The following is a 27,148-nucleotide window of genomic DNA, read 5'->3' as shown; positions in this document are numbered from 1 at the left end:
GGGGGGGGGGGAGGTCAAAGAGCCTGCCCTTGAGATCCTGTTAGAAATAGTCCTTGTTCCCCTTACTTTGGAAAACTACTTGGTTACTGAGCTACCACGGGCCACATCCGAGCAGAAGTTCTATGTTATATCCATAGATGGTCCTTGGTTGAGTGTCAGTCTCAGAAAAGACCCTGTGCCCGGATATATTTGGTACTTGTAGAGCTCCTATCCTTTCCATATCATACTAACTCCCCTTCTTTTATATGATTCCCTGCACTCTGCCAAAGTTTGGTTATGAGTCTTAGTGTCTGCTCTGAAACACTGCTAGGTAGAGTCTTTCAGATGCCTTTTGCGGTAGACTCCTGTCAAACATTCAATGCACATCCCATTTGTCTTTCTAAATAAGGATTGATCATCTTCACCCATGTCCACTTTCTTGATTATCTTCTTTAGGTGTGTAGATTTCATTATGTCTATCATATCTTGTAGGTCTATATAAGCGAGTATATACCAAGTTTGTCTTTCTCCTTCTGGGATACTTCACTCAGAATGATCTTTTCTAGATCCCACCATTTGCCTGCAAATTTCATGATTTCCTCCTTTTTGATTGCTGAGTAGTATTCCATTGTGTAAAAATACCACAATATTTTTTTTTAAGGATGCCGAAAAAATGTACACTGGAGAAAGGTGTCTTTAACAAATGATACTTGGGGAACTAGATTTCAACATGCAAAAAACAAAAACAAAATGAAACTAGATCCTTCTTTCTCACCGTACACAAAACTCAGTTCCAAATATATCAAGGATCTCAATGTAAAGCTGTATACCCTGAATCTGATAGAATAGAAAGTAGGGAATATGCTTGAACTTGTCACAGGAAAGAACTTTCTGGATAGGTCTCTCGTAGTACATAAAGTAAAGCAAGAACTGAGAAATGGTAGTTCATGAATAAAAAGTTTCTGTGCAGGAAAGGAAACTGTCAAAAAAAAAAAAAAAGAGGTACCCCACAAAACAAGACATCATTGCCAGCTATTAATCCAGTGGAAAATTAGTGTCTTGAAAAAGAATTTCAACATTAAACATTAAGAAAATAAACACACCAATTAAAAATGGGCTGTCAAGGGAGCTGGAGCGAAAGGTCAGCTGGTAAGAGCACTTGTTGCTCTTGCAGGAGAGCCAACTTCAGTTCCCTGTACCCACACAGTGATTCATCCATAACTACCATTTCAGGATGCCTTTCTTCTGATCTCCCCAGGCACCAAGCATGAAGGTAGCACGCATACATACACGCAGGAAAACACTCGTAAACATGAAATAAAATAAATTAGTTTAAAACATTGTTAATGGGCTAAATAAAAATTTCTCAAAAGAAATACAAATAGATAGTAAACTACTTTTAAACGCGCTAAATATTCTTACCCCTCAGAGAAACGGAAATTAAAACCACCTTACGATTTCATCTAAACTCCAGTCAGAATGGCCAGCAAGGACATTCTGTGCAATGGCAATGGGCAAATGGCTGGGAGGGCTTTGAGAGTGTGGGATAGATCATGGGGTGAGAAAGGGAAATAACCCAAAGAAAGGAGTTATAAAAAGTCGTATGTAAGGAACTCAATGACTGGCTCTTTGACCTCCCCACCCCCTAAGGGAGGAGCAGTCCTGTTAGGCCACAGAGGAGGGCTTCACAGCCAGTCCTGAAGATACCTGATAAAACAGGATCGGATGAATGGGGAGGAGGTCCCCCCCTATCAGTGGACTTGGAAAGGGGCACGGTGGAGATGAGGGAGGGAGGGTGGGATTGAGAAGGAATGAGGGAGCGGAACACGGCTGGGATACAGAGTTAATAAAATGTAACTGATAAAAAAAAATAAAATTAAATTTAAAAAAAAGCAGTAAAGACTCAAGACCTTCAATACAAATTGAAGTACTTGAAAACAGTCTAAAGCTTTACAAATGTCTTTAGCTGTCCTTCCACCCTCACTAATTTAATCAGATTTTTCTCAGGCACAATATGTAAAATGATTTATTCTTTGGGCTTTCTTATTTTCTTTCTCCTTTTCCTTACAAAAATTGGTAACTAACATTTTCATAGTGTGTTTTTTTTTTTAATAAATTAAAGGAATGTGCATTCCTGTGTATTAAATAAATCCACTGTTTTATTGAGGATGATTAAAAATCAGGGCTTGGAGGCTGAGATTAGATGTTTGGGACAATAAAAGACACAAGCACATCAGAATTTTGAGCCGAGGCCTTTTATTTATTAGGAGGAGGGACCCACAAAAAAAAAAAAAAAAAGTTGTATGGAAGCATACTGTCTCACAACCCATCAAAAGATGGTATAACAAATGTAAAAGAAATAACAGGAGGGACACTGGGGCTAAAGGATTTAGGATGTATGTAAGAGATGAGTAGATAGCTCAACCAAAACTGAAGATGTGTGAAAAGACCTCATAGAAACCCACAACTAAACAATTTCAAAATACAACTTAAAAAAAAAAAAGAGTTCAAACAGAATAACCCATCATGAGTGAACAATGCTGATCCTAGAAGAAATGGGACTATTCAGTGAAAATCATGACATAAAGCATGAGATGCCACCTTATAATTTTGTGTCAGGGAGGGCCTCAGGTCTCCAAAACAGCCTGAGTTGACAGGCTATTGTCCTTGGACTATATGGCAAATCCCTATTTTTCAAGATACCACATACTTTTCACAAGCATATAGAAACATGAATCTCAAACTGACCTAGAAAACACCCCACTTACTGGCTAGATTTCACAGTACTGGGAAGTTGTTATACAGGCTGCAAAGGGTAACAGTCATTAATGGTCCCACCCAATGCTGGGCCCTGCATGTTACAAGCCTGCCAGGCAAGATGGATCCTGTGGCATGACAACGATGGGGTAACTAACTACATTATCGCTGCTTGTTCTGACTGTTATAGTCCCTTAATAAATTATCATAGAAGCCATTGAAAGATTAAAACCTTTTGCTGGAAAAAATATAATACCTAAAATTGAATGAACAAATTATATTCTTTTACTTAGTAGTAGTAGTTAACTCTGATTTTCATTTTTAAGTTATCTTATAATCATGTAGGTTATAAAAAAGATGAAGAAGTAATAAAGGAATATAAATTGGTCGTATACAGTGAAATGCAACTAAATATTATTCCAGATAAAGCCATATACCATCTCTTAGCAGCCTGCTTTTGGTGATACTTTGAACTCCCCTTTCCACCCATTGCAATATGCTAACGGATTGCCTAGTTAATTTGTAAGTTAAAATATTTAGCATACATCTGTGTGGAATCATGGAGTAGGTCTAGGCTAGCTGCCTAGACTGGCGTGTGTCATGAGTTTTTCAGGTTAGAGTCGCTGGCTCCTGGGACATGATATGCCTTTCAGTTCTTGAGAAACCAAAGTACACCCTCAGATTGTGAAACATTCAGGCTGCCTCTGTGTTTCTCTGTCCTCCTTAGAAGTCAATGAAGCATACAGAAGCTTGACAGGACAATTTGTGCCAGACATTAATCTTGTGTACCCTGTATAGCTTGCAAATGTCGTATCATGGAAACTACAGTTGTATTGATTCTGGCATCAGCCATTATATTCTGTTTCTGATAAGGGGATAAAAAGTCTGATTGCTTATAATAAACTTGTCACAGCCTCAGACTTGCTGTGATTCCTCCAACCTGGCCTACTAGTTCATTTCTCATTGGTCATATCAGGTAACCTTGGCCCAGTAAGTAAGAGCTGGTGCTTGCATATTTGCACACTTCATCTCTCAATTTCAACAAGCAGGACATAAAAAATAACTACAATATTCCTATAAGCAGCCTAAGGTTGTAGAGATCATGAGGGTCTTGTACTGACTAAGAGAACCAGGAATGTTAAGCACACAGGATCCCTCAATGGAGGGGATAAAATAAAATATCTGAATTCCACCCAGAAAAGCTGAGAGTGAAGATTATTAATGGCTTGGTAACATTTCTGCTATCTATCAGGACAGACCTCCTAGTAATTCCCCAGACTCTTCCCTTCCTAAACCATTACCTATCATTAGTAGAGATGTCACAAGTATTTTTTTCTGTCCTGCTGACCTCTATGCTATCTTGGTCAGAGAGGACACTAGATTCTAGGACTTTTAGATAGAGAACCCACACTCATGGTCAGTCACATGTACTTTGTAAAGAAGTTTCTATATGATCGCACATTAAGATGTATTATGCACCTGGAATTGGACTGATTTTTGCCTGGAAGCCTTTTCCCAAAGTGTACTGTGTTTCAAATATGCTGACAATGAACCACCTGGTGTTAGACTCCCCAAAATCTAATCTAGGTTGACAAAAGCAATCTGCACCAGGTTTTCATTCTCACCTCTTCATGTGGTTTGCTTCCTGACACCTTCAGTGACCCCCCTCATCAGATGACATGTGAAAAAGCTTTGCTCCTTTCTTGACCCAGAAAGTCCTACAAAATCATGCAAATCAAGAAATTCAAATATTTGTGTTCACTTTAATAAGACCCATGAAACTGTGCAGACCATCAAGAGTATGCATAGCCATAATGCCACCAAGTATCTGAAAGATTCTTTAAAGAAACAAAAATGTGCCATTTGGCAATATAATGGTAAAGTCAGTAGAAGGTGTGCCCAAGCAGTAGAGCTTGATACAGAATTGGTGGCCCAAAAAGGGTGATGAGTTTTTGCTTCATGTGCTTAAAAATACAGAATAATGCTGAACTTATAACTGTAGATGAAGATTCTCTAGTCGTTGAAATATCTAGGAGAACAAAGCACCTAAGATGTGGCATTGAATTTAGAGAACCGATGGCCAGATTCGCCTGTACATAATACCACAGTGAGATTATCCGTCCTCAAAAGGAAAACATTGTTCTAAAATCATGAAAGGGGACTGAACAGAAGAAAAAAATATATCCCTGAAGTAACTGAAGAAACAAAATCTTGTGACATGGGAATAAATTCAGCATGAAATAAATGTAAATAAAAAAATTTTCAGTAGATACATTTTCGGGTTAGATGAGAATTTGGAGGGTCGAACTACAGAGCTCAGTATTACTTAGAAGCACAGAATGCAGAGATGAAATCATATGAAAGTGTTTCTTTCCTGGTCTCCTTCAATAAGCTTTAGTCTCCATCCAGAAACACTGAAGATACTATTAGCATTGAGACCATATTGTCAGTACCAACTGAGACAGTATTATATAAAAATCCTGAAACATTTGCTACCAAGTAAGGCTCAAAATGTTAGTCAGCTTTAACTGATAAAAAGAGGTAAGGATCCTGGAGATGAAGCAGCTGCCCAGCTAAGACCCAGGGCAAAACAGGGACCACTGTATAACCTTACTGTAGACCAGGCCGGCCTCAAACTCAGAGATCTACCTGCTTCTGCCTCCCAAGTGCTAGGGCTAAAGACATCCCTGACTTCATTGACCTAAGGCTTCTCCTTCTGGTGATTTTCAGATCTAGGCACTCACTTTCTTCCAAAAGTCTCCCTTGACAAACAAATAACAGAATTGGTAAAGAATGAAAACCACTAAGGTGTGATGCACACCCCTGAAGTAGTTATTTGGGAGGTTAAGGTAGGAAGATCGCTTCATCTCAGGAGTTCAGCAGGAATCTGGAGCTAGCCTTGGCAACGTAGTGAGACAGCACCTCTAAACAGTGGTGATGGGATGCAGTTCCATGGGAGAGTCTTGCTTAGCATGTGCAGGGCTCTAGATTTGATATCCATGATCACAAATAAAGAAACAGAAAACAATCCTGAACAGAGCCAAGCACACTAGCGCATGCCTGTAATTCCAGCACTGAAGAGGCAGATACAGGCACTACTCCACAAGTTCAAGGACAACCTGAGCTACATAGAAAAACAGAAAAAAAAAAAAAAAAAACTAAATTTGAACCAGACCCCCAACTCCTCAAAATGATTATTTGCACAGAAAACAATTTGGGCATATATATTGGGTATATATTTCCAATACCACTATGATGACGAATGAATATGCAATGGAGAGGTGGGAAGGATAGGTGGAATAACAGAGCAGTGAGTGTGCAGCGGAGACAGATGGAACTAGAAACACTATGACAGTGGTGATAGGTGTGAGGGAAGGCGGCAGTGGATGGGAAACAAGTCCTTGCTGAGTAGGGGCAAAAGAGTGGTATACAGCTGCCTGGAGCTTGTGCAGACACAGGCATTTACGCTGCTCAGCCGCACATTCGCCCTGGTTCTGAGCAGTAACAGGATGGCCAAGATGAAGAATGGTTCATTTTCTAGGTTGGACCTCATCAAAAGACCTCTATGATCCATGCTACCCCTGAAGGGCTTGGCTATTACCCTTACTCAGATACCCCAGGCCGTATGAACGCCCGTTATCCTAGAGCAAATGGTGGACATGTTGATGTTCATGGCCCATGTTACCACCAAAGGCCGTGGGGATGTCCAATGTCCGTGGTCTGTGCCATGGACTGAAACTGTGTTAATATCCATTCTCTGTGCTGCCACTGAGGCCCGGTTGGTGTCCTTGGCCTGTGCTGTGGCACAGGGCCATGTTGATGTCCTTTATCTGTAGTGCCACTGGAGACCATGCCGAGGTCCGTGGCACGAGCAGATGCCAGCGACAATGTGGACGTCCTTGCTCTGTGCTTCGTCTGACTGTGAAGGGCAAAAGGAAGCTACTTCTGCAGTGATATTGGTGACTGCAGGCTCATAGTTGAGGGAGAAAGAGGAACAGAAGCTTCTATAACAACCTCTACCTTGACCCTACACTCCCACCAAAATATATATATATATACACACACACACATGGTATATACTCACTTACATAGACCTATAAGACATGATAAACATAATGAAATCTATACACCTAAAGAAGATAAACAAGAAAGAAGACCCAGGGTAAGATGATCAATCCTCACTTAGAAAAAAGACAAATGGGATGGGCATTGGATATAGGAGAAAACAAGTAACAGGACAAGAGCCTACCACAGAGAGGCTCTGAAAAGACTCTACCTAGCCCTGTATCAAAACATAAGTCATAACCAAACCTTCGACAGAGTGCAGGGAATCATATGAAAGAAGGGGAAGTTAGTATGACATGGAGAGGATAGGAGCTCCACAAGGACCAAATATATCTGGGCACAGGGGTCTTATATGAGACTGTTTCTCCAGCAAAGGACCATGTATGGATATAACCTAAAACCTCTGCTCTGATGTAGCCCATGGTAGCTCAGTAACCAAGTGGGTTACCCTAGTAAGGGGAACAGGAACTATTTCTGACATGAACTCAATGGCTGGTTCTTTGACCTCCCCATCCCCTAAGGGAGGAGCAGCCCTGCTAGGCCACAGAGGAGGACTTTGCAGCCAATCCTGAAGATACCTGATAAAACAGAGTCAGATGAAAAGGGAGGTCCTCCCCTTGGAAAGGGGCAGGGAGGAGATGAGGGAAGGATTGGAAGGGAATGAGGGTGCAGGATACAGCTGGGATACAGAGTTAATAAAATGCAACTAATAATAAAAATTAAAAATAAAAAAGCAATGTTAATCACGTTGATCATATTCCATTTAAATATCTTGGCACCCAGCAGAGCTAATACTTCTCAAATGCAAGATCTGACCCACAACCTTTGAAAACAATGTAAAAGAATTTAATCACTGATGAGTTTTTAAAAACAATAGCTAAAACATGATCCATAGTTTGTTGTAAAAGTTCTAAAATTTTACAAAGCTAATGAGCATCTTATGAACTCACAAGGTAGTTTCATAGAAGAATTTACAGTACTGGCCCATTTATCAACAATTGCCATAAATAGGAACTGAAGCCTCAAGAACTGTGTAAATCTTGGAAATGAGTTATTGGACTGAAAAGTGAAAGGGGACAATTTGAATGTATCTTGTAAACATTACTCCTACCCATTCATTACTCTTACCCATTGAGAGAACAGCTCGTTAAATTATCTTCAACTGTGCTAAGACTCTTTAACTTTTTAAAGTCTTATTTGTATTCATTCCATTTATTTAACTTTAATTTATATTTCATTATTTTACAGCCTGATTGCAGCCCTTACGCCACTCTCTATTCTCCCCTACCATCTCAGTCCCCTATTCCCTGTTCTGCCATGGTCCAATGCCTGGCCCAACTTGAGACCCACTTTATGGGAGAGAGCCAACTCTGACACTGTCAATGATGCTCTACTGTGCTTGCAGACAGGAGCCTAGCATAACTGTCTTCTGAGAAACTTTACCTAGCAGTTGATGGAAACAGATGCAGAGACCCACAGCCAAACAACAGGCGGAGCTCAGATCTGTAGAGTTTTGTGGAAGAATGAGAAGAAGGATTGGGGGAGCCTGAGGGATCAAGGACAGCTCTAGAGGACCTACAGAGTAAACTAACCTGGGCCCATGGTGGGCTCACAGAGACTGAACCACCAACCAAAGGGCATGCCTGGGCTGGACCTAGGCTCCCTACACACATGAAGCCGAGGTACTAAAACCTTTAACGCTTCACATGGTCCTCAATTGTTTTTCCTGGGACCGAACCTGAACGCGACAGTGGTATTTTACTTTATAATCCTCTACACTGGAGCCGCAAATCTCTTTACTCATAGAGTATTTCCTTTCGTTCTGAAAAGTGTTGTGCCCTACAAGTCTAATACTAGGGAAAACATCTATACAGTTATTCTCCACCCGGGTGGGCGCACTGGTCTGCTTCCACCAGGCTGCCCCTGAAAAGCATTCTACATAACAGAGTGAGCTCAGGGTGCACTGATAAGCTTCTGATAAGGCACAACTGCCACCTGGCGGTCAAAGGCATAATTCCACCACAGTTTGAGACAATGGTCCCTGATATCTTGTGGCGCGCTTGTTACTTCCGGGTCCTTTCCCCCTTCCTCCCACTATTCCCCACGACTCCGACCACTGTTGGCTGTGAGTCTCGGCATCTGTTTTGATGCACTGCTGGGTAGAGCCTCTCAGAGGACAACCCTGACAGGCTCCTGTCTGCATGCTTAGCAGAATATCTTTCATCATGTCAGGGGTTGGCACTCTCCCATAGGGGTGGGTCTTTGGTTGGGCCAGGCATCAGTTGGCCATTCCTTCAATCTCTATTCTATCTGTTCTACCCTTACCCTGCATATCTCGTAGGCAGAGTTAATTTTGGGTCGAAGTTTTTGTGATGGGGGTGGGGGTCCCTGCCCTTTACTAGAAGACTAGTCTAGTTAGAGGGTGTCCTCTTCAAGCTCTATGGTCTCTGCTACTAGGAGTCTCAGCCTGAATCCCCCTCATATCCTCCCAGGAGCCTACACTGACATGGCTCTCCAGCTTGTCACAGAGATGTTCCCACCCTCAGTTTCTCTTTTCTCTGCAGGCCTTCTGTCCTCTCCCCCTTGCTCTCCTCAGGTCTTGTCTCCACCCTCTTAACTCTTTGTGCTCCCTCCCTACCTTGTTCCCTCTCTTCAGCCATTACCTCTGTCTATTCTATCTCCCCTTCTGAGTGAGATTTATGTATCCTCCCTTAGGTCCTCCTTATCACTTATCTTCTTTGGGTCTGTGCCTGGTAGTATGCTTATCCTGATATATAGGGCTAAAATCCACTTATAAGTGAGTACAACCACGTGTTTCTTTCTGGGTCTGGGTTATTTCACTCAGGATGATCTTTTCTAGTTCCATCCATTTGCCTGCAAATTTCACGATTTCTTTGTTTATAATAGCTATTGTATAAATGTACCACATTTTCTTTATCCATTCTTTGGTTGAGTGACCTCTTAGGTTGTTTCCAGATTCTGGCTATTAGAAATAAAGCTGCTATGAATATAGTTGAGCAAATGTCCCTGTTGTATGGTAGAGCGTTTTTTTGGATCTATACCTAGGAGTGGTATATCTGGGTCTTGAGGTAAAGTTATTCCCAATTTTCTGAGAAAGTACCAGATTGATTTCCAAAGTGGTTGTACAACTTTACACTCCCACCAACAATGTAGGAGGGTTCCCCTTTCTCCACACCCTCGCCAGCATGTGCTGTTGCTTGAGATTTTGATCTTAGCCATTCTGACTGGTGAGAGATGGAATCTCAGAGTCATTTGGATTTGCATTTTCTTATGACTAAGGAGGTTTTTGAGCATTCGTTTAAGAGCCATTCATGAATCCTCTGTTGAGAATTCTGTTTAGCCCTAAGTCCCATTTTTTAATCGGTTTATTTTGTTTATTGATGTTTGATTTCTTGAGTTCACCAGGGCCCAGGGTGATTTGCTGAGACTCAAGTGTCAACCATGCATGATCATGCATGAACTGCACTTAGGCCCCCTATGAGATATAGCATATCGGCAGCTTAGGCTTCAAGCGGGTCCTCTAGTAAGGGAAGTGAGGACTGGATTGGACATGAACTCACTTGCTTGCTTTTAGATCACTTTCCCCTGGAGGGACTGCCTTGACAGGTCACGGGGGATGAGAAACACTTTCAGTCCTGATGTAACTCAATGACCTGGAGTGGATGGAAAAGGGGAGGGCAGAGGGGGAAGATAGGGTAGGCTTGGGAGGGGGAAAGGGAAGGGACTACAAGGATGTAAAGTGAATAAAAAATAATGAAAAATAATAGTCCCTGATGTCAGATAAGCCTTCACTAGCTTAAGGCTATTAATTTATCAAGATGTGTCTCCTCATACATTTAAAGACATCTGGGCTGGATACAAGATATTAGACTTCCCTCTTTTGCCTTTCGAGGTACTTCATTCATTGCAAAAGTAATAATGAGAACTATATGGTCACAAATTTCCTTTAGGGTTTCCTTAATATTTTTAATTTTACAATGTTGTAAGATTTTTTTTTTAATTGGGCATCACACTGTGGCTCAGGCTGGCCTGAAACTTACTATAAGATATTTTTATAGTGTAAGTCTTTTGAAAATAAAAACATCCTTTAATGTTTAAGAGCAAAAAAAAAAAATTAGTATTTCTGAAAATTGTTGAAATACTGCTTTGTAAAAATACAAGAGAATTACTACTGCTCTTTACTATTTTTTATATCACTCTAAAATAAAGATATGAACCTAATAACAAGCAATAAAAAAACAAATGCAATCAACAGCATTTCTCAACCATACAGAATACACTACGCATATGTTCCAATAATGTGCTGGTATGGAATATAAACATGAACATTAACTAATGCTGCCTCAGCCCTCCAAAGTCAACACACGCACATGTTCATTTGAAGCCAGGAGTACACTATAGGTCACCTATTGCCAATTCAGCATCGTGGCTTCAGTCTCATTTGCCTGTGTTACTGGGGCCCCTGAGGAGGTTTGTCTGGTCTTGGACACCAAGGACATTGTTGTGGACATTTGTGTGGTAACTAGCCATTAAGGACAGTGGAATTAGCGCTAACAACATTATGTGGCATTATTACCAAAATTCATACTACCCATCTATCTCTACTTTTTGTTGTTATGCTATTTCCCCCTAACTCAGCCATGTGCCCAAATATCACACTTTTCAAATCAATGTGTGTGCATATAAATTTCCTTAAAAGCCAATGTATTGAAACATTTTATTTTTACTTCCTTTAGTGAAGAAAACTGAATACATGGGAGAATAAAACACTGACTTGTGAGCAAAAAAGACAAGGTTGACGTAGTAACTGTTATATACCAACAGTGAAACAATTCTCCTCCTCATTTCCACATTCTGACTGAAAAATTCTCACTTCCTAGTTCTGCTATATGGAATAATATAGGTATAGTGGGGCCAAGCTAATACACATAAATATTACATGTAATGAGCATAACACAGGACATACCCATAGCTGTACCATAATCTCTGATATACAACAGGCACAACGTCAAGGCTAATTCTTATTATTTTTCTCTCCAAAACTTACATCTTTTCATTACAATTTCACAGCGCTCCCCTGTACATCAACTGTGACTTCCATACTTCAGTTAGCAGAGAGCATTGTTTTAGGACAGAAACAGCGTGTGTCATGAAAAGAAGACATTTTTTTCAACCTTTATGGATTTATCCCTTATGTTCAGTGACAAACTTAGGTTATTTTAGCACATCTATGTGCTGCTCCCAGCATATGACTCATTCTATTTTTCAGTCACTTTCAGACAACAGATTTCTAAGTTCTATCAAATGTATTTCTATAATATCAGTGGGTATAAGGAGTCATTACAGGGTTTCCAAATTGATACACGGGCAATATCCTATAATTATTTTTAAATGTTTTTCATACTCGAGTGTATTTATACATCTACATAACATGTATTTATTTACATGCAATTAAGTGTTTCCATTATGCAGGTAAGCCTACAAAATTGTTAATATCTTCAAAGCGGTTCTCTTTCAACTTAAAGAGGCGTTCAAGCCCCTACTCTAGGTTAAATCATTCCAGCTCCTTTAATTTTCCTTTGCAGAATGTTTGTTTCCCTTGACAGCTGGCAAATTTTTAACATTATATCCCTCTCCAACCCTGGTCAAGAGCCACTTTTTTGGGGTAATTCATTTTTCCCTTTCCCATGTCCCTCCCCATGTCCCTCCTGGCTGTGTTCATCTTGGCACCCACAGGTAGCCTGCTTTGTTTGGGAACTACTTTTGACTTGTGACTTGCTCTGATCCTCTCCCATCCTTTCCTCCACTGCTTGCCATCTCTGCACCCACTGGTCTGCCATAGTTTGGCAGCTGTTTTTGCCTAGACTAAATAATCAGCTCATTCACCAGATTTCACTGGCCTAGCTCCAGTTGCACATCTCCTGCAACGGTTTCAATCTAAAGCAGGCCAGATTCTCACACCAGACACACAACCAAAAGAAGTCCACGCACTTAGGTGAAACTGCAAAAACAGAACATGAATGTACAAGACAGCAAGAATGTCTCCCTTCAAACCCACTAGTTGTGTAGAAGAGTTCTCTAATGGTAAATCCCTTAGATGAATCCCAGGCCACAGAATTTTAAAGAACAACCATAAACTTTACAAACAATTTAAGAAATTTAAAGACAATATCAACAAACACATCATTGTACGCCAAGAAAACTGTCAGAGTGATGTTCAAAACAATGCAAATATTCAGGAGAATGAAATGATGCCGAAGAAGAAAAAAGCTGAAGTGAAGATGGAAGTGAAAAACTCAATATCCCAGTTAGAAAACTCAGGGGAAAACTTTACAAGTAGAATGTAAATAATAGAGAGTGTCAGGACCTGAACATATAGTAAAGGATCTAGATGGAATAAATAAGCAAACAATATGGAAAAAAGAAACATTAATAAAGCTTAAATCACACATCAAACCTCACACATTAATAGTGGGAGACTTCAATATGCCACTCTCACCAATGAACAGATCATCAAGACAGAAACTAAATGGAAAAATAATGAATGAAGCTAACAGGCATCATAAATCAAAGGGACCTAACAGATATCTACAGAACATTTCACCGAAACACAAAGCACATTCTTCTCAGTACCTCACATAACCTTCTCCAAAATTGACCATATAATCATGGATTTTTTGTAATAATAAACAGATATACACCAAACGGTTGTATCTCTAGTTTCATAACAAGCATACTAAAGGAATTTAGAATACAGATTAACACAAACCAAACAATAGTAGTGATTTTACCACTCCATTTTCTCTAAAAGGTCATCTGGAAAAACCATTAAAAAAGAAAAAAAACCTCAGAAATAAAATGATACTTTACATCAAATGGACCTAACAGATATCTACAAAATATTCCACTCTAACACCAAAATATATGCATTCTACTCAGCAGAACATGGAAGTTTCTCTAAAAAAGACCACATGCTGGTACAAACACAGAAAAACTACAGTAACTGTATAAAACTCATGGAAACTAAACAACTTATTACTGAATTATGATTAGTCAAAGAACTCAATGCATAAATCAAAATAATCCTGAAATTAAATAACGATGAAAACACAACATACTAAAACATCTGAGACACAGTAAAGGCAGTCTTCACAGGGACATTTATAGGTCTACCTGGCTACATTAGAAAATCAGAAAGAGCACAAATAAATTATTTCATAACTCAGCTCAAAACCTTGGAAAAACATGAACAAACCAAACCCCAAATCACTAAATGACAGAAAACAATAAAAAAAGAAAGTGTGAATTAATGAAATAGAAACCAATAATTCAAAGAACAAACAAACAAATTTAAGAGCATTTTCTTCTAGAAGATAAACAAAAATGACAGACCCTTAGCCCAACTAACCACAAGACAGAAAAGGATGACCCAAATTAACAGAATCAGAACCAACAGGGAAGAATTACAAGGCATCAAAGTCAGAATATTGTAAAGAGAGGCTTTAAAGACCTGTACTTCATTAAAATGGAAATCTAAAAGAAATGAATGATTTTTTTTATTCATCCAAACTACTACAGAGCATCTTCAACAATAACAATGGGGAAACTGAATGTCCAAAAAGAAAAAAGAAAGGAAGGGAGGGAGGGAGGGAGGTAGAAAGGAAGGAGAGAAGGAAGGAAGGAAGGAAGGAAGGAAGGAAGGAAGGAAGGAAGGAAGGAAGGAGAGAAAGAAAGAAAAGAAAACTCCAAGAAGATCAAAGACCTAAATTTGAAACTAAAAATTCAAAAACTGCTAAACTCGGGGAGGGGAAGCACATAGGCGGTACCCTACAAGATATAGGTAGAGGAAAAAGACTTTCTGAGTAAGACTCCATTTGCCAAGAATGAAAGCCAAAATATGACAACTGGGACCTCATAAAACTAAAACTTGTCTGTTCAGCTAAGGAAGCAATCAAGTAAGTGAAGGAGAAACACACAGAATGGGAGAAAAAAATCTTGCCAGCTATATCTGAGGATTAATATCCAAAACATATAAAGAACTCAAAAACAAGGAGCCAAGATAAAGATGACCCAATGAAAAAATGAGCTAGCAATCTAAACCAAACAGTTCTAGATAGAAGAAATAAAAAATGGCTAAGAAATAGCTTTTAAAGGTGTTCATCATCCTTAGCAATTAGGGAAGTGAAAAGTAAAATAACTTGGAGATTTCATACGACCCTACTCAGAATGGCTGATATCAATATAATGCCTGACAACAAATGATGAAAAGCTTGTGGGCAAAGGGCAGTTCTCATTCACTGTTGAAAAAAAAAGGCAAATTTATGCAGCCACTCTGAAAACTAGTATGAAAAATGCTCAAAATATTACAATTGAATCTGACATGTGACACAGCTATACAACTCGTTGGCATATATATGCCCCAAAGACTAGACAACCTGCTCTGTTTGTTCAGCCATGTTCAGTGTTGCCCTATTCATAGTAACTATGAAATGAAAACAACCTAAATGTCCTTGAATAGATAAATGGAAAATGAACATGTGTAGTACGTATACACAATGAAATAAAATCCATTTGTAAAGAAAAGTGAAATCACAAAATTTGAAGGTAGAACATATTATATTGAATGAGTTATACCAGACCCAGAAAGACAAATGTCGTATGCGCTCTCTCATCTGCAGTTCCTAACTCAAAGTTTTCAGATGTGAGGATATAGCATGGAGTAAGCACAAAAAACTAGGAAAGTATATGGGATCACAAAGACAGTGGGAGGCTAGAGAGGGAAATAGCAGAAAACACATTTAGGGAGAAAGTAAAAAATGAGAAGAAGGCTCCAACTGGGAATGGGAGAGAGTTCAATACAGAAAGATTAGGAACAAGTAACACCAAGGTTATTTGATAAAAACTCAAATAATCATTTTATATTTACCTAAAAGTATTTACATATATATGAATACAAATTAGCTGTAAAGAAAAAATAAATCATGAAATTTTCAGGTAAATGGATGGACCTAGAAAGGATTGTTTTGAGAGAGATGTCCCAGACCTCTCAAATACCAAATGTTCTCTCAATCTACAGTTTCTAGCTCCAGTTAGAGATAAATAGAGAGATGGATGGATCACAGAAGATAGATAGATAGATAGATAGATAGATAGATAGATAGATAGATAGATAGATAGATATGATAGACATAGATTGATAAATTTATTTTTAGAAATGTATATATTTGCAGTTAAAATATAATTACATCATGTCTTCCTTTCCCTTTCCCTACTCTAATCCCTTCCATTTCTCTTCTCTCTGACCTCTCCCATATCCCACAACTATGTTCATAGAAGCTGTATTTGTAATAGCCAGAATCTGGAAACAACCTAAGATGTCACTCAACAGAGGAATGGATAGAGAAATTGTCACACATTTACACAATGGAATACTACTCAGCTATTAAAAACAAGGAAATCATGAAATTTGCAGGCAAATGGATGGAACTAGAAAAGCTCATCTTGAATGTGGTAACCCAGAAGCAGAAAGATAGGCATAGTATATACTCATGTATAAGTAGATATTAGCTATATAATATAGTATAGCCATACTAAAATCTACAGACCTAAAGAAGCTAAACAAGGAGCACCCTAGGGAGGATACTTAAATCTCATTCCGAATGGCCACCAGGATAGACAGCAGAAGTGGTGAAAGAGAGAAAAGAAAACAGAATGGGAGGGTCCTCTAAAAGACTCCACCTAACAGGGGATTGAAGCAGATACTGAGACTCACAGCCAAACTTTAGGCAGAGTACAGGGAGTCTTATAGAAGAAGAGGTGAATAGAAGAACGAAAGGAGACAAGAGCCCCACAAGAAGACCAACAAAGCTAAAAAACCTGAGCCCAGGGGGTTCTTCAAAGATTAATGTACCAACCACGGACTAGGCCCCCTGCTCAGAAGTAGCCAATTGGCAGCTCAGTCTCCCTGTGGGTTTCCCAAGTAAGGGTAGCAGGGGCTCCCTTCTGGCAAGAACTCAATTGCCTGCTCTTTGATCACTGCCCCCTGGTGGAGCGGCCTTCCCAGACCACAGAGGAAGAGGATCCAGGCAGTCCTGACAAGCTATGAGTAGGTAGCAGAGGAGAACTCCCCCTTTCAGTGGACTAGAGGAAGGGGATTAGTGGAGAAGAGGGAGGTGGGAGGGACTGGGAGGAATTGAGAATTGAGAGAGGGGACTTCAATCGGGATATATAATGAATAAATTGTAAAAGAGAGAGAGAGAAGAAGAAAAAAAAAGAAAGAAAAGAAATTTATTAAAGATTTTAATTTCTAGAAAAAGAACTGTAGGTGCAACTTAGCAGTGATTGATATACTCTTTTTTCCGTGAGAATTTGGAAAATTCTGTCTTATAGAATACTTAGAAATGTCAATGAAGATTTTGAGGAGACTAGAGCCAACTCTCTGAAATAAAATAAAATACTGGAAGATTGTACTGGAGACTTTGCAATCATGCTTTTTATTCACTCACCACTTACATTAAAAAAAATTAGTTTAAGGTTACATTTATTCAATGAAATATTCAAAATATTACATATATATATATTGTAATTGACAATATTTTTAAAGACACATTTCTTGTCCTGATTATATTTCTGATATATTCATGAAAAAAAATCATAGATAACAAGAAATTATATAAGTTTAAAATAAAACTACACAAAACTTTAATTACTTAGAAAATGAGTAACAAAGCAATGAAGAAAGTCAAATCATTTTTATCCAAGACTATGTTTTCCAGGGTATTCTCATTTTAAAAGAGTAAGAAATTCTTAGAGAGAATCTACCCTAAATTCTATCCCAGAACTGCATCTTTTTTGGAGAAAACATATTGACAGGTAATAATAATGCTAATAGTGAAACTATATATTACCTTGCTCATTATTGTTTTCAATATCTACTACATTTAATTGATATTCTTCTTCCCAGATTAAAAGAATTTCACCTTCCAAAATATAATGTACTTCTAATTTATTTCTGTTCTTTATATTTAAGGATTTCTCAACTTGGCAAATATCTAACAAGTAAACTTGACCAAACAGTTCAAGGGGGAACTGACAACTGGTATTTTCTCTTTCTACTTGGCTGGGAGTTTTTCTTGAGTTCTGCAATCTGTTGATTATGTTGTTATTCTCATCAACACTTTTCAAGTTATCTGTCCTCTTGCTATGGTTTATTGTAATAGAATTCACATCCCCCACAACTAACAATGGTGAATGCAAAAGATCTGAAAACCTTTTCTTTAAATGTAATTGGAATTTCTTCAAACTAATAGCTTCCTCAAAAGGCTTACCATGTTTGTGTTTCATTCTTTTATCCATCGAGTCAATCATGTTTTTAAAATAAAGTTGATCAAACAGATCACCAATGGCCTTATCAGTAAATTCTTGGCCTGCACTCACTTTGTTGCTTTCACTTTTGAACAAGTTTTTGTTTGACTGTAGCAGAAATGGGTACATTTTCATCCATAAATGAAAACCCAAAGAATTTTCAATATCAGAATCTTTGCGGTAAGCAAAACCTCGGTCTTCCTCATTAACAGGCTGAATAATAACAGTTAGTATTGGACAATGTTGACCACAAAGAGCATACAGTTTATCCAAAGAGTCACCTTCCTGGAGTGCACCATGAGTTATATTAGTTCCAGGTAATGGCTGAGTTTTAATAGCACCATCATCCACAGGGTGGACTTTATGACCAGCAGGAGCAAAGGCTTGAGTAACAGATGTGCATATTCTTTCAGATGGGTAATTACTCTTCTCTTCTTTGGGATGATTGGGTATTCTCTCTTTGGAGCAGGTTTTATTCTGCATATCTAGAAAATCTTCACCAAAAGGCTCAGAGTCACTGCCATGAGGAAAGTTAAAATAATTGCATTTCACTTCAAGGGGTTGAGTCATTTCCTCCACTTCTGAAGAGGACAATTCAGCCATTGTTGGACCAGGAGCCAAATCTCCAAAATGTGAATATGGCACCTCAATGCTGTTCTTATCAGTTAGAGTATCCAATGATGTGGTGTCTGCATTGCCGTACATGCCAGGATTGTCAGACGACACCCGCCACAAATGATTTTCTCGCAGGAGCCATTTGCCATTGTCAATCAGTTTCCCTTTCTCTTTTTCCACAAAGACCTTCTCATGCTCAATTGGTTTTATAACCTTTTCTATGCTGTTGGCCCCCAAACTGTCTCCTGTACCATTAACATCCACTTCACCTTGTCTTTCCTCCTGGAATTCCTGCAACATGAGTGAACGTCTAGATACTTCTTCAGAAGAGACCAATGACTGGCATTCAGAATCATAAAAATTTGTTTTCTTAGCACCTTGAACTTCCACAGGATTATAAGGACAAACTTGAGATTTATGAATAGACCCATGAAAAAATGGTGGTTTGATAACCTCTGCTTTGCCATAAAGCTTTTCTATTGCCCTTTTAACAATTCCTTTATTGTACTCTTTCTCTTGGGCAATGCCATCACTGTCATTGTGATCACCACTGGATGCTTTACAAGGATGTCCACTCTCACTGTCTGTTCTATAATCTGACCAGTCTGAAGTCACCGGACTTCTGTGATGTTTCTTAAAATTAAGAGAGGACTGTGTGTGACTTACATTTTCCATGCTTTCTACCATCATTTTAACTCTCATTTTCCTTTCCCCTACACTGATCTCTTTTTCTGTATTTTTATTGGAATAGTAGCAAAAAACTAAAGATGGTGGTGTCACCAGCTCCCTGCCAGTTGTCTCTAAAATCACACTATTTCTTCTTTCCTCTTCTATAATATTCCTATCTGATGTGTTCATCAATCCCAAAGTCATCTCAGCCTCTAACTCTTTTTGCATTGATTCCTCAGTAGCTTTTTCTCTAGCACTTGCCTTTATATTAAAGATATCTGTGTCTTGGCTTTCTAATTCTTCAAAAGATTCTAATTCTGAGGTGTTATTTCTTTCACTTGATGTCACACTATTGGTTATTGACCCTGGTTCTTCAGAAGTCCTTGATTCTTCCTTATCAAGAGATATATATTTCTTTTTATTCACAATTTTCTTAAGTGAGCAATCTTTAAATTCATCTAGAGGACTATAGTCCTTATCAAATTCTGGGTCTGTTTTACTTAGGAAAAGATCACGGGAGCTTAAGTTAATGACATTTTGAGATGATATTGATACATTAGAGTCATTTTCATACACAGGGTCTGTCAAAATAGTTAGATCTTTTGGAACTTTATCAACTCTTTTGAGTTCTTCAGTTAATTCCAAATCATCAGTGCATTTGTGTTCTTTCAAATCCACAGAGTCAATCGTTTTGCGGTCTCTGACGGGAATTTGAGTCTCATCACTTGGGCAAGCTGCCTCATAGATGTTGTTCTCCTTCTGAGCACAAGCCTTATGGGAACACACACCATTTGTATGTAAACAGGCCTCTCCTAGGAAAGAAGCATCCTTTGTGGAGCACTGACTCACAGTAGAACTATTACTGGTGACAAAGGCATCACTCAGATTACCTGTCCGTTTTGGAGGATAGTTCACATTCCCAGTGCACATCTCATGTGGAGAGTTATGTGACTTGCTAACCATTTCTGAAACACACAACTCAGGGCCACAGTCCTCCCTGATGGAGTAGCCTTCGTCCAAGATGGTCGTTTGTGTGCTTTCATTGTCATTACACATGACAGCATTCTGAATGCTAGCTGCTGTACAACTTGCTGGTACTGTACCTTGTTCTCTCCCACTGGGCCCACTGTAATTTTTGGTTGATTCCACTAAGTTGGCAACAGCAGCCTTCAAGTCATCAGCTTCCTCTGTGATGGCAATGTGCTTCAGAACTTCCAACAGAGCAACTGTTTCTGAAGATCTGCTGGTGATCATATGACCATCACTTTGACAGAAGCTGTTCATATTTCCCTTTAGGTTTAGTACCAAAAGCCAAGCTAGAAGGAGATTAGTGGATGATTTATATATTGCAGAAGGGAAGACAACGTCTGCTAATGAACCTGGCATTTGAGCAGTTCCATTCTGATTTTTCTGATTATTAGAAACAAAAGCTTCCAGGTGCTGAAGCAACAGGGCTGGTAAGTAGTCTTTTGGAGCATTCTCTCCCATGGTGTCTACCTGAATGGCAACTTCAATACTTTGCCTTTTTGTAGCTAGATTCATTTCTTGGTAAACAAAACTCTTTTCTGATCTTGACTTTTCAGTACATAAATTACTTTTAGTGCTATGATCGTTAATAGTTGTCTGTGACAAAGTACAATGGTCATGCAGACTAACCAAGTAAGAATCATTCACAGACCCATCCTGGCTCTCACAGAGATGTTTATTAAGCTGTTCACCATTATCTTTAGCAACAAGAGATTTACCTGCCTCTTGATTCTTATTACCTATCCAACTGGCACTTTTGGTTTTGTGCCTATTACTTTCCATAACAGAACTAGTTCCTTTTGAAGAAGTTGTATGGAGATTATGTCCTGGAAAGCTATCACTGGTATAATTTGCCACATTACTTCTGTCTTGGCATAGTGGAGATGACTTTCCATGCTCAAAATCTGGATATGGATTTATGCTCTGCAACCATCTCTGCACATAGCTCTTAACTGAATGGTGGGGGATACCCTCAGGAAAATCAGGTTTTCTCAAAGCTAATGAATCTGCCCTGGTTGTATCATGCTGATCACTTACTGTAGCACCTGATGTCAATTTATTTCTCTTTTGTTTTTTCTGGTTTTTTAAAGATACATGTAAATCATTAACGTTTGGTACTAAACTCTTTTTCGTCATTCCTCTTAAATTTCCAGTTACTAACTCCATTTGTGACGGTGATCTCTGCAAAACTTTCTGGTTTTCTTCAAGGATATTAAACACATGAAGTAAACTTTGATTTTCCAAATTATTTTTACGAAGTTTAGATTCACTGTGGAGAAATACTTTATCTCCTTGACCAGTTTCTTGTTTTCTAACTCCTCCTACACTTATAATATTTAATGGTCTGGATTTTCTTTTGGCTAAAAGTTTTTGAGTCTTTAGATTTTTAGAAATATTTAATTTATTTTTATGGAAATTTTTGGAAATTTTGAAACTACTTTTGGAAAAAAACTTATTTGATTCAGTTATCACATCACCTGTATTAAGGCCTTCCTCGCACACTCTACCTTCTTTAAGAGGACAGTCTGAATCTTGCAACACTATTTCTTGTGCAGTTACTCCTGCTCTGTTTATTTTTCCAACTTTATTAGAGGTCCCTTTGGTTTCAGTCACTTTTTTCTTATACTTGGAATTTACCATTTGCTGCTGTGATTTCTTCTTTTTGCTGACAAAAGAGGACGAAGCCTGCTTTCCACTTTTTGGAAGTTCTGTTAAACCAGAAGGAGCAAATCCATTAACAAGCCTGTCCACTCTTGTGGTATGGGTAGAAGATCCTATAGATGGAACCTCAGAAATACATTTGTCATTTTGAGAATTGGTACCTGAAGAAAGAGTTGTATCTGCTGAAATGGAATTGAACATGTCATTGGTATTGCCATAAGTTCTGAAGTGCTTGATACCAGCTTTGTCTGACACCACTCTATCATCTATGCCTTCCTCCACGAGTGAGTTCTCTGACACAGTTACTGGTAAACCGTTGCTATGGCACATCTTTAAGACCTGTTGACTTTTAATTTCTACAGCACCCCCATTTATGGCATTTGATTTGAGCAGCCCACTTTCCTTTGTTCTTTCTAATGCTGACTCCATCTCATCATTGCTACTGATCTGAACAAGTTTATTAGATACTGAGGACATTTTACTGCAAGAATGTGTAAACATGTGATATTCAGACTTTTCTCCACCCTCTCTCTCTTCACTATAGGAAAACTGTTTTTCTTGAACCTCTGTTTCTGATACTACAGTGACAGTACCTATCACAGATTTCTTTTGTCTCGTTCTCGTTCTCCTTGGTCCTGGGGTTGGAGGCCTATAAAAACGTTTTACTTGTTTCTGGCTTCCCTGAGTAATGTCTGTTTCCACAGAAGCATTCTCCCAACCAGCAGAGCTACACAACTTAGCCTGCTGCTCTGCCATTTGAGTGTTTTCTTCCTCTGTCAAACTGCCCTGCTGGGTAATGTCTGTGACGTCCTCAGACAATGAACACGCTGCAAGCTTTAAACTAGGTGATCGATCATCTGGTTTTCCTGGATAACTATTTATCCTACTCTTGTCGTCATTAGTAGAAAGACTGGCTCTGTTGACAGTGGTCGTCCACTTAACGGTTTCTTCTTCTTTTATCTTGAATCGAACTTTCATCACAACTGTCATAGTACCATCTTGGTTAAAAATAATCGACTTCTCAACACCATCTTCAGAAGGATATGTCGACAGTGTCTGAGAATCACATTTTTCTAAGGCCAGGAAGTTCTCGGGAGCTACAGAACAGTCTGAACTACAATCGTATGTTTTCTCAGAAGCCAGGGAATCAGTCTGGGGCCTTAGGACTGGATGGATATGTGTGCTCACTTTCAAGATTTTAAGAGTAAAAGGTACCACATCAAAACACCAGGAAGAAAGCAGAGAAGTTGTAAATATCCCAAGGAAGAAGCAGTAAAGAAAGAAGAAGAGGAAAAGTTAGTACAAAATGCCATTTTTCTGTTTACAATAAAAATGTTAGAGTTATTTCTAAACTGTATGTAGTAAATGGTTTACTCGAAAAAATTTTACTGAACTTTGTTTTTTCCAAGCTACTATTAAAAAGTAAACTAACCATACTTTAATGAGATATTTACACAATTTTAATTTTAACAACTTTGTGTTAATAAGAATGTTAATAAGAAATATATAAAGTACAAATTCCTAATGATTATGTTGAATAAAAATATTTTGTGTGGTTTTGTTTCATTTGTTTACCAATACTAAAATTGGAATCCAAGAAATTTCTGCATATTTATGTAAGAAAGGGAGGCAAACAGCCATTTATGGTAGTGTTCCATCTGTACATAAGAGACCACAGAAGCTTTATGAAAGCAGAAACATCTTTAGTATTTGATTGATCAAATAATATTTAACTTTATTTGTGTAGTCAGTGCAGTTGATTTAATATACACATAAAGAAACAGCTGAGTTAGACATGGTCATGTGCTCCTTTTTGTGTGAGGTTTCTGTCATTAACCCTGGCAGTTGTGCTTGTTAATATAACAGATTTCCTCCAAGGAATCCTTATAGACTTGTATATAGTAATTGCATTTGTTTTCAGAGCTAAACCTAAAAATATTTTTACAATTTTTGATAAATAAAAACGTCTCTTTCTTAACTTTTTGAAGCAAAACTTAATTAACAAAGCTCTCACAGCCCGAAAAAAAGAAAAAATAAGCATCTGATAAGAGACACAAAAAGAGCGAACCACTTCAGAAAAAAAATGACCAAGGTAAAACAGTACTACTATATGCAAAATACATATTTGGTAGTTAATACCTACAAAATTAGGTACACTGACAAGTAAGATTGAAATAATAGATGAAAGCAATAATTATTTCAGCCATATTAGCAATAAGAACAGGGATTACTATCTCTTAAAATAAAGAGTATTCCAAGTTTAAAGAGAATGAAAATTCAAATTAAAGTATAAGTGGCAACCAGCACACTGCCATAGTTTACATGTCCTTGGAAATATGGGCACAGTGAATATGGGCACAGAGAGGTTAGCCTCTCTCACGCTTTTGGGCCTCAAGACATCTCTTTCTTCCCTATGGTAAGAATAATACCACACTGTTAAACAAATCTTAAACCTTCCGCAATTTAGGTTATTATTGCTAGCATGAGCTGGCTGCATAAGCCACTTTGATCAAAAAGTGTTTCTGAGAATTGATAATTTCACAGGAATACCTTCCAAGGGGAGGACATATAACTAGATTTTTTTTTTTTTTTTTTTTAGAGAGAGAGAAAGAGAGAAAGGCCACCGATTTGCTGTGGTCAGCTATGAATACTCATTCAGACAAACATCTACAACTACCAGAGTTGTCAAATTCAATTCCGTAAAACTCTTTCCAAAGCAAGAAATTCTGACACTTTGTTTTATTAAAAATAAAAAGTATACTTCATCCATTTAAAAATGTGTATCATTGATTCTTTTGGAAAAGTCTTTCAAAAAATCACCAGATAACTTCTGTGACTGTTTCCAACTATAAATTAGCCAATTTCATTTTGGGATACTTTCAATCCTCACACATTTTGTCTTTTCAGATGAATGAGCCTGGTCCTTTAAATATAAATTTTATTGTTGTGCCAAAAAAAAAAAAAAAAAAAAGGTTTCAGCTCTAAAAATAAGGTTAATTTATAAGGTACTTACTCTTTCTTTTTTCTAAGATAGCTTTTCCCTTCCGGTGCACGCGCTGAGAGATCCCTGGTAACCTGGCAGGAAGCAAGTACTTTTGGATGTCGTAATTTCCTGGTTTAAATGGCTCCCTTCCGGCTGCCACCACAGCCCCAGAGCTCAGTATCACTGCCTGGAGACTAGGAACCTGGAAGAAATCAGAGTCGCAGTCCTCACATGAGCAAGTACTGTCATTTCCACATGGCATATTTATAACTTATAGCTCAACTTGACAGCTTCCCAGAATTGAAAGGAAAAACATCCCCAAGCGGTTTTGTTTGTTTGTTTTAGTTGCCAGTCGTGTACACAGAATAATCTAGGCAGGTTGGGGGGATGGGCGTAAACAGACCAGTGACGCTCCTGAGCCTGTGTAGTAGTTAGAAAATGACGGGCTAATTTTCTGAGAGATCTCAAGGAATCTTTAAAAGCTGTGTGGTGTTTCTGACCAAAGCCTACAGCTAGAGCCAAGTGCCTGCCAATCCAGCGCCTACCAGGAAAGGGCTTGGTGGAAGAGCAAGCGCGTCTGGAAGATGATCTCTTATGCATGTGCTGTTAGCGGCAGGCCCCGCAGACCCGCCACAGGGACACTAGAAGGATTTTTCTAGATAGGAAAACGCTATTCTTGGCCACTCCCTTCCAAGAAAAAGTCCACAAATGGCATTCTTTAACAAAACATGTGTAAGTCGGTACTCAGCGATAACAGAGAGGGAGAATACCCATCCCTTCCAACCCAATGGCCTGTCAGATTCTGACAAGAAGAAAAAGACTACTAAAATACACGTACATGCACATGTACACGCACACACAAACACACACACACACACACGGGAGATGGCTTAAAGCCACCAGAACACTCACTTTTCTTCCATCTGTGGCATACAGCTTAGCCACCGGACACTGCATGACCTGCGTCAGGTGCTGCAGAAAGGCCTGGAAGCTCTGAGTGACCCTCCGGCTGAGGAGGACCACACGCTTGGTCTTCGGGTCACCGTTCCGGAAGACCACGAGCCTCCTTGGGGCGCGAAGCATGCCGGGAGCAGTGGTGGCCACGGTCGTAGTAGCCGAGCGGAGGTGCACAAGTGTGCTCACAGAGCGGCTGCCGAGCCAGGGCCTGGGGCGCCTGCGGGCCTTGTCCAGGTCAACCGGCTGCACCTTCCTGTTGTGGGAGCACAGGTAAGACTCGCCGTCCTCCAGCTCCTCCAGCCTGGTGATGCTGTGCCTTCCGCGGGGCGTGCTGATGTTCCTCACCCCGAAGGGTAGGGGCACCTTCCTGGATAAATTGTCCAGCAGAGCGTCAAACGTCTTAAAGGAACGAGGGTTGACCACCACCCTTACACCGCCAAACTGGGGGTCTCCGCTCTTGTAGAAGCTGATGCGTTTAGCCACTACGGGATGAGTGACATTTGAGTGGCGAGGGGAAGGAACTTGACCTTCCGAGGAAGTCAGATGAGCCATGGAGAAACTAGTAGGCGTCTCACTCATTTTGGATGAGACCTAAAGAGGGGGAAAGCGGCTTATTTCCACAATGTTCCGTATCACTGTGACTATATGATAGTGCTAACACTTGCTCATTACTGCCGGAGACATTTAGAATAGTCCTAAGATTATATTTATTAAACAGATTGCCAAATTTGAAAGACAGTCTTAAGAGACTACCAAAATAAGTAAAACCAGGAGATTTAGTTCAATGGTAGAGCAGCTGGCCGAATTCAAGGCCCTGAGTTGGATCCTCAACTGGGGCTGGGGAGGAGAATAGGGATATTTAGGACAAAAATTTAGAATAGCATATTGACACTTAAAAAGATGAAGGTAGATACATGATAGTATATACATCAATACAGCAAAACCCTATGCAACTGAGGCATCTATATTTTTGTCATAGAAAGATAATCATGGAATATAATTGAATGACGACCTTATTATCTCGTTATTATGAATGACACAGATTTGAAT

General features: G+C 39.1%; 1 protein-coding gene across 1 annotated transcript; it reads right to left on the bottom strand.

Moving 5' to 3' along the window:
- Window positions 1-17,718: 17,718 nt before the first annotated feature.
- On the bottom strand, window positions 17,719-26,683 carry Rp1 (RP1 axonemal microtubule associated). The gene is made up of 3 exons (XM_055603426.1): window positions 26,054-26,683; window positions 25,172-25,343; window positions 17,719-23,345 (listed from the first exon to the last, which is right to left on the bottom strand). Exons 1-3 carry the CDS (start codon window positions 26,675-26,677, stop codon window positions 17,719-17,721), a joined length of 6,423 nt encoding a protein of 2,140 aa, XP_055459401.1. The 5' UTR covers window positions 26,678-26,683.
- Between the last annotated feature and the right edge of the window lie 465 nt (window positions 26,684-27,148).

The sequence above is a fragment of the Psammomys obesus genome, unplaced genomic scaffold (genome assembly GCF_907164565.1).
Source record: "Psammomys obesus unplaced genomic scaffold, mPsaObe1.curated_primary_1811, whole genome shotgun sequence".
NCBI classification, from domain to species: domain Eukaryota; kingdom Metazoa; phylum Chordata; class Mammalia; order Rodentia; family Muridae; genus Psammomys; species Psammomys obesus.
The sequence above is the reverse complement of the archived record's forward strand: the minus strand, read 5'-3'. Positions and strand labels throughout refer to the sequence as shown.